General features: G+C 47.9%; 1 protein-coding gene across 1 annotated transcript in view; it reads right to left on the reverse strand.

Moving 5' to 3' along the window:
- Positions 1-8,888, reverse strand: part of CCDC40 (coiled-coil domain containing 40) — a 51,696-nt gene that overhangs the window by 30,532 nt on the left and 12,276 nt on the right. The window contains exons 3-6 of the mRNA XM_006869647.1: positions 6,300-6,444; positions 5,468-5,634; positions 4,686-4,769; positions 4,392-4,611 (exon numbers count right to left, since the gene is read on the reverse strand). Coding sequence (XP_006869709.1) covers positions 4,392-4,611; positions 4,686-4,769; positions 5,468-5,634; positions 6,300-6,444 — 616 coding nt within the window. The remainder of the gene's footprint in view (positions 1-4,391; positions 4,612-4,685; positions 4,770-5,467; positions 5,635-6,299; positions 6,445-8,888) is intronic.

Here is an 8,888-nt window from a genome sequence, read left to right on the forward strand (position 1 = left end):
TATATATATATATATATATATATATATATATATATATATAGCCTGAGCGGATGTTAGGGACCCCTGGTGGTGTAGTGGGTTAAGTGTTGGGCTGGTAACCACACGGTTAAGTGTTCAAATCCACCAAATGCTCCTCAGGAGACAAATGAGACAGTTTGCTTCCATGAGAATAAGGGCAGTTCTACTCTGTCCTTGAAGAAGCTCTGGTAGCAGCGTAGTGGTTACAAATCGGGCTGCGAACCACAAGGTCAGCAGTTCGAAACTACCAGCTGTTCCGCTGGAGAAAGATGAGGCTTTCTGCTCCCGTAAATATTTACAGCCTCGGAAACCCTGTGCAGGGTCGCTATGAGTCGGAACTGACTCCACCGCATGTAACAACAACTTTGTCCTTGTAGGGTTGCTATGAGTCAGAATCAACTCAATGGTTGTAGCTTTGTGGGTAAATGGATATGACTACTATAGATCTGATTGTTGTTAAGTGCTGTCGAGTCAATTCCGACCCATGATGACCCTGTTTAGGGTTTCCAAGGAGAAGCTGGTGAGCTTGAACCGCCGACCTTGCAGTCAGCTACTAACTGAATGTTTAACGCTATAACTGTTCTCCCTGTCCATCATCAATTTGTCTTGAGACTTCTAGATAAACAATCACATCATGGGTAAAGTAAGAAAATTGCAACATTTGATTCCAAACTGTTTTCTTGCATTGCTGGAGACTCCCACACAACGCAGAAGCAGCAGTGGTGTTGGTGGGCTTCCTATCTCACCCCTGCTTTGAACGGTAATGTCGCCAGTATTTCCCATGGCATACAATCCTATTTTGTTTCTGATTGGCACTTAAAGAGACGCTTCCTCTATCCTAGTTTAGAATGGAACATGAGTTTTAGCAAATGCTGTTTGGCATCCACCAAGGAAGTCATTTTCTCCTGCTTTAACTTAGGAATATAATGAATTAAATAAATAGATTTCCAAATTTCGAGTTATCCCTGAATTCCAGAAATAAACCTTACTTGGCTATCAGGTATTTTAAATTTTGACACGTGGCTGACATCAATTTGCTAGTATTTTCTTTAGGATTTCTGCACCTCACAAGTGAGGCTGATTTACAGTTTCCTGTCTCCGTCTGTTGTCAAATTTGGGTGGGTTGGGGGTGGCTATGGGTCAGCACTGGACTTCGAACCATAAGGCTGACAGTTTAAACCTGTCAGGTGGTCCTCGGAAACCCTATACAGGGTCACTGTGAGCCGGAACTGACTCAGAGACACTTTGCCACCCCACCCCCCCACATTAGTTTCCTGCACATGTTGTTTATCTGGATGAGCACACAGTTAACTTTGGAATCGTTATTTCACCAACTCCTGCTTTTATCTTGATTTCTTCTTCCTATTTTTTTGTTTGTTGGTTTACTTTGCCGTTTTTCAGGAGGGGGGCACTTCAAGGACAGAATGTCTTCTTTATGGTCTTGTATTTGACAGTGTCATGGAGGTTTGAGTAGTCCGGGCCACACTGACAAGAGTTCATACTCACACTCCTCTCTGCCACTGATTTCTCATCAGTCTGTGGGTCCACTGTAGACGGAGCCTAGCTCCTCCCCCTGTGCATCAGAAACACTGCCACCCTAGCTCTCTGGTTCTCAGTTTTGGATGCATGTTAGAATCACCAGGAAGGCTAAGGGAAGCCAGAAACATACAATGCCTAGTCCCTTCCTAGAACAAGCCAATCAGAAATCAGGCTGCGTGGAGGTCCCCGTGGTCTCTGAGTCTTCCCTGGGTCACTCATGTTGAAGAGCCTTCGAGGGCCCGACTGCCTCTTTTCTTGCTGCCCAAGCTCTAAAGTAGTTTTCTCTGCTTCTTTGGAATTTAACTTGACCAGAGTCTAAGTTCTCTGCTGCTGTTAGAACAGTCAGTGGATGGACGGCTTTAACAAACAGAAATCCGTTTCTCACGGTTGAGAGGTCTTCTCTTGGTTGTTGTTACGTGTCACAAGCACAACAGAAAGAAGCTCACTGCTCGGTGCTGCATCATCCTCACAATTAACAACTTCCAAGTTTCCTAGAGTCATGCTTCGCAGATCCCATTATCCCCACTATTAATGGATGTTTGCAGCTATTAACTTTTCATTTTGAATTGTGCCCCATCATCAAATGCTGGTCCTGAAAGCTTTGCTTCACCCATATCATCATGGCCAACTCGACTTTGAGGAGGCAGCTCTTCCCCAGTCGTACTTTGAGTGCCTTACAACCTGAGAGGGTCATCTTCCAGCACTCTATCTGAAAACGATCTGCTGATAAGATTTTCAGTGGATAACCATTCAGAAGTGTCTGCCACCCCCCACCCCCGGCTTCTTCGTGGTCCAATGAAACCTGTCCGCCATGGGTGATCCTGCCGGTATTCAACGACTTCAGACAGCACGCACGCCACCACAGTAAGACAGACTGACAGATGAGTGGTAGTGAAGAATGCCTTTACCTAGTCAATAAACCACAAGTAAACATCTTTCTACTGCTATTCTCTGCTTTCAAGCAAGATCCGTCCGATGTCAGCAATGATATCTCTCATTCCACATCCTCTCCTGAATCCGGCTTCAATTGATGGCAGCTCCCTGTCACTATACGGCTGCAAACATTTCTGAATGTTATTCAGCAAAATCTCACTTGTGCGAAGTATTAATGATCCTGTTTTATAATTTCTGCATTCTGTGGGGTTACCTTTCTTTGAATGGGCAGAAATATGGATCTTTCCCAGGAGGCTGGCCACGGAACTGTCTTCTAAATTTCTTGGCATAGACCGGTGAGAGCTTTCAGCGCGGCATCTCTTTTGTTGAAGCATTTCAGTCGGTAATCTGTCAATTTCTGGACCCTTGTTTTTTCGCTAATGCCTTCAAAGTGTTGCTGCTTCCTATGTTTGTGCCCATTGTGGTTATAATCTATCTCATTGGAGGTCTTCCTCTTTTTCAGTGACCAAGCATAATGTCCTTCTACAGGGACTGGTCCCTCCTGATCATAAGTCCAAAGTACAAGAGACAAAGTCTCCCCAGCCTCGCTGTCTAAAGAGCATTTGCAAGGAGTGGAACTTCTTCCAACACGGATCTTTTGTTCTTCTGTTATTCCATGGTACTTTCACCAACACCTTAGTGTTTCAGACGCATCGATTCAGATCTGAATTCAAGGTGTCGGCTCATGGGGACAAATTTCTCTCTGTGAATGATCTCCAGGTAGCTTGAGATCTCTCTTCCCGGGTCTCTGCTTGCTTGTTTAATGTCTTTTATATCTCAAAAGATATTGATAAAAGACACTAGCCACATCAATCTTGTCTCATTGACATTGACAAATGTCACAAGAACATAGTCACAGACATAGAGGTGAGGGTCTGCAACACACGTTTTCGGGGAGATGCAATTCAATCCATAACAACCAATGCAGCGTAGGCAACTCTGGCCTTTCCGGGGACATTCCTATCTGTCCCTCCTTTATCTCTTCTGGTACCAGATGCTGTAAAGTCATCTCCGACTCATGGTGCCTCCAAGGGTTTCTGAGTAGAACTGTGCTCCACGGGGTTTTCAGTGGCTGATTTTTTGTAAGTAGATCACCAGGTCTTTCTTCTGTGGTGCCTCAGGATGGACTCAAACCTCTCACCTTTTAGGTTAACAGCCTTCCCTCCTGTTGGGATCGAATGGTGGGACCTGATGCCTGTGAATGGGACCTTGTTTGTAAACAGGGTCTTTGAAATGTTATCAGTTAATGTGCAGTCCTAAGGGAATAGGGTGGACCCTACTCCCATCTAAGTGTTGCCCTCATAAAAGACCAGAGAAAAGTCAGGTACAGAGGAGAGACATCGAGGGATGGCAGATCCATGTAGCAGCTACAAACCAAGAGGTGTCTGGGATCACTAAAACCTGAGCGACAAGGAAGGATGTTCCCCTGAAGTCCTCGGGACACCCTGAATTCAGACTTAAGGTTTCTAGAACAGGGAGCCAATTTGCTGTTGTTCAGTGTTATGGCTCCCACTCATAACCACCCTGAACAGGGTTTCCGAGGAGTGGCTGGTTGAGTTTGAACCGCTGACCTTGCAATTCAAATGACGTTGCGGTCCAGGGCTTATCCTACAGTGGCCACAGCTCTGTTATTTAGAGTCCCTTGCTTTGTGGTCCTTTGACCCAGTAGCCCAAGGACACGCAGTCGTCCCCAAGGATCAGGGGAGGGGCCTCGGGAGACTTAGGGAGCTGGGGCACGTGGTTACAGAGGGCTGACACAAAGGGAGGGGTGTGAGGAAGTGCAGGTGAACAGTGTGGGGTGAGTGTCCTTGGGGACACTTGGCTGCAGCGGATGCGAGGGCTGAAGGGATCTTGGGGAGGCGCGGGTGTGAGGGGCCTCGGGACAGCAGGGGCCGCCTTACGCCTCTTGTGCTCCTCCAGGGCAGCCGCGTGGGTCCGCGTGTAGAGGCAGCGCGCGCCCTGCAGCCCCTCCTCGACCTGTCGCCGCTCGCAGGCTACCAGCGAGTAGCGGTCGTGGCTGCGCTCCAACAGCATCTGCAGACGCGCTAGGTGCTGCTGCACGCCGTACAGGTTCACGCCCATCTCCTGCCGCTGGGCGTGCGTCTGCTTGGTGGCCGCGGTCTGCGCAGAGAGAAGCGGGTCACTGGGGGCGGGGAACGCGGGCGCGTGGCCGGGGGTCGGGGAACGGGACGCACCAGTTCCCGGAGTTCTAGCTTCAGCTTGTCGATCTGTCGGGTGAGGTAGCTCTTCAGCGCCGTCTGGAATCTGGCCATCAGAGGCTGGAAGGAGGGAGACCACACGCTGTCACACGCTGCTCAGTTCAGGGGGTACCCCACACCACACTGCCCCACCCCTGGCTGGAACACACACGGTGCACATGCTGGGAGCCCCCCATGTCCGTCTGGGACTTTTGGAGCACAAATGAATGTGCTGTGGTCTTGCCCTAGGCTAGTACCAGTTTGACAGGGGTCCCGCGAGTTGGGTAGGAGGGTGATGAGCCCCCAGAGAACTTTCCTGCAAGGGAGCATCAGCTTCCCAAATTGGGTCACCCAATCAAGATATGCCTTTGCATTGTTGGCCAGAGAGGCGAACAAGGAAGGAGTGTACCCTCTGGCTAGTGTGTCCAGAATAGTAAGTGTCCCAGGGGAGGACGTGTGCTCTACTGACAGAGGTTAGGGATGCTGCTCCACGTCCTACAATGCCCAGGACAGCCCCCACCGGAGACAATGATGCGGCCTGAAATGTCAACTGTGTCCAAGCTGGGAAACCCCAGTTAGTATACGAAGGGAGCGTATTCATTACTCAACAGCAGACCCAAAACAAGAAAGTAAGCAGTGTATTGGACAAGTGAGAGAAAAACCGCAGTTGAGGAGAGGGGAGGCCTCCATGGAAGGGGGGGGGGAGGAGGAAGTGTTGCAGAGAAGGTTCTAGATGCCCGAGAAGGCAGAGGTAAACCCTGCAAAGATGGTTCTCTTACATGAGCTGGGTCCAAAACCACCAGCTGGGACTCTTCATCTGCCTCATTGCTTCCTTCAGACTCTCCTCCATCCACCAGGGCCTCTTCCTCCTCCTCTGTGCTTAGGTGCTGGAGGTGGTCCAGAAAGGGGGGCTGTACTGCTTCACTCTGGTGGGCTTCAGTCAGCTCTGGGGGGGAGAGCGGGGTGGGGTGGAGGACAGCAGACAGCATTGAGACTTGTTTTTAAAAGGGGACGAGACAAAGAGGGATGCTGGCTGTGTGAAGACAGGCAGAGAGATGAGTGATGTAGCTACAAGTCAAGGAATGCCAGAAACCACTGGAAGCTGAGAAAGGCAGAGAAGAGTCCTCCCTTGGAGCCTTTGGAGGGAATATGAACTTGATCTTGGACTTCTAACTCTGGAACTGTGAGAATAAACTTCTGTTGTTTATAGAACTTTGTTACAGCAACCCCAGGAAATGAATCCAGTTCCTATCTGCCCTTCCAAGGACACAACATTCCTCTGGGATACAAGGGGTGTGCTGGGAAGACACAGGTTTAGGAAGAATTGCCAGTAAAGCACCCCCCTCGCAGGTCAGGAGGCACTGGGAAACGGGAACCAGGGAACTGAGATTGGGGTGCCATGGGGTCTTGGTTAAGGTACTTGGATATGTTACTGAGGGACTCTCAGAGTTACTGTCTGTAGAAAGGAGACATCCTCACCTCACTGGATTAGTGTAAGAGTTAGAAGACAGAAAGCAGAGGAAATTTGCAGTGGTGTGCTTTTTAACGGGAGTTTTCCAGCATATCAGGAGACCACCACCTGCCCTGGACAGCCCCGAGGTCCGAGGGTACCTGGTGCCTCTATGAAGGGCTCCTCTGTGCTCAGGACGAGTTCGTCCATGTCAGAAGACTTGATGCTGCTCCCTTGGCTCAGGCGGAATTGGTGGTGTACCCCCTGAGGGAAGCTGTGCTCCTGGATTTCTTTCTCAGGTTTTGTCTAGAGCAGAAATAACCCACATCAAATCAGCCAGGGCTTAACAAGAACTGAGACATTCCTTATACATTAGCTCATTTTCAACATTTCAAATGCATGACAGCTGTTCTTGTTAGGTGCCATTGAGTTGGTACCAACTCATAGAGACCCTGTGCACAACAGAACGAAACAATGCCCAGTCCTGGCCCAACCTCACAATTGTTGCCATTCTTGAGCCCACTGATGCTGCCACTTTGCCAATCCATCTCGTTGGGGGTCTTTCTCTTTTTCTCTGACCCTCCACCTTACCAACCATGAGATCCTTCTCCAGCGACTGGTCCTTCCTGACAATATGTCCGAAGTATGAGAGATGAAGTTTGGCCATCTTGGCATCCAAGGAGCACTCTGGCTGCACTTCTTCCAACACAGATCTATTGGTTCTTTTGGCAGCCCATGGCACTTTCACTATTCTCCTCCAACACCATAACTCAAAAGCATCAATTCTTCTATGGTTTTCCTTACTCATTGTCCAGCTTTTGCATGCATATGAGGTTATTGAAAATTCCATGGCTTGGGTCAGGTGCACCTTAGTCCTCAAGCTGACACCTTTGCTCTTCAACACTTTCAAAAGGTCTTGTGCAGTAGATTTGCCTAATGCAATAGGTCGTTTGATTTCTTGACTGCTGCTTCCGCGAGTGTTGATAGTTGATCCAAGAAGAATGAAGTCCTTGACAACTTCAATCTTTTCTCTGTTGATAAGAATGTTGTTTATTGGTCCAGTGGTGAGGATTTTTGTTTTCTTGACATTGAGATGTAATCCATATCGAAGGCTGTGCTCTTTGATCTTCATCAGTAAATGTTTCAAGTCCTCTTCACTTTCAGCAAGCAAGGTTGTATCATCTGCATATTGCAGCTTGTTAATGAGTCTTCGTCCAATCCTGATCAACGCTCCAGCTAATTTGGGTATTAACGACATATGTGTGTGAGTAACGAGTGAAAGGCTTGAGAAGAAGATCACACTGACTGCGACAGGTCATGTGTCGGCTTAGCTGCCCCAAGATGCCCAGTGGTTTGGCAGTTCGATAATGATGTAACTTGGCAGTTGTGTGATGATGTCATCATTTTCCATTTTGTGATTTGATAGGGCCATCCTCCATTCTTTTTTGTACAACACTGATTTTCCCATAACGACCTCGTCTTTGGAAACTAACCGCATCGCTAAGTGAGGAGTGAGGATATTTGACTTTGACTCACACCATTATTCAAATTCAACAAAGTTGTTCAAGCAACAGAAAACTATTTGGATATCAAGATGGTTTGTCAAAACACAAAGCACGTAAGCCTTCCCCTGAGGGAATCCAAGGAAATCTGTCTGATCACATTGTGGGTTAGGAATTGGGTTGGAAACCATAAAGTTGTCAGTTGAAACCTACCAGCTGCCCCAAGGGAGACAGACGAGAAAGATGAGGTTGTGTACTCTGGTAAAGATGGAAACTCTTTGGAGCAGTTCTCCTCTGTCCTGCGGGGTTTCCATGAGCTGGAATTGACTCAATGGCAGTTGGGTTTCAGATGGAATCAAGGAGCTTGGCTAAGTTCACATAGCCAGTAGGGAAAGCTTTAAAACCAAGGTTCTTAGCCCCCAGCCGATACTCTCTCCAACAATGATTCCTGACCTTGGTGAGGGCCCAGGGTCTAAAGCATATTCCTAAGATCACTTGGTCAAGTGTGTTTTGACACCACTGGACAGAACGGCCCCCAACCATACCCAAATCATATGTTAAAGACTGGAAAGAACACTTTCTCATAAGGTTTGTCAGCTTACTTGTGCTTACTTACTCATCTGTAGCTAACAGTTTCACACACACACTTCATCAAAGCTTCGGCTTGTAGGAGTGTCTGCCCTCTGCCTCTCTCCCAACCCCATAGCACCCACCTTTCTACAGAATCAAAGCCACTTTTCCAATTTACAGTCCCTGACAGGATCAGTGGACCCAGTCAGCAGGTAAACACAGCTTACTTCTGCTTACTTACTCATCTGTAGTGAAGTTTCACGTAGGTTTTGCCATAGAGGTTCACTACAGATTGGTCATTAAGCACAAGCAGACCGCTGGCTACCTTGCTTGTGGGGTAATTCTCCTGTGGTCTTCTGGTCTCCTTACTTCCTATTGAGGAAGCCTCCCCAGTGGGTTCACTAGACGCTGGTTCCGATGATGAAAATCGGGTGTCAGCTCAACTTTACATGACAGGGTGGCTGGAGTGTCAAATCTGCTTCTCTGAGCGTGAAGGAGATATTTATTTTGTTGTCAAATCCTTAACAACATGTTTGTTTGGTCATGTTTTTGCCATTTGTAATCATAAATACGTATTAACTGTTGTTGTTAAGTGCTGTTGAGTCGGTTCTGATTCACAGCTACTCTGTACAGGGTTTCTGAGGAGCAGCTGGTGGGGTTGAACCTTTGATCTTGAAG

The sequence above is a fragment of the Chrysochloris asiatica genome, unplaced genomic scaffold (genome assembly GCF_000296735.1).
Source record: "Chrysochloris asiatica unplaced genomic scaffold, ChrAsi1.0 scaffold00132, whole genome shotgun sequence".
In the NCBI taxonomy this organism is placed as follows: Eukaryota; Metazoa; Chordata; class Mammalia; order Afrosoricida; family Chrysochloridae; genus Chrysochloris; species Chrysochloris asiatica.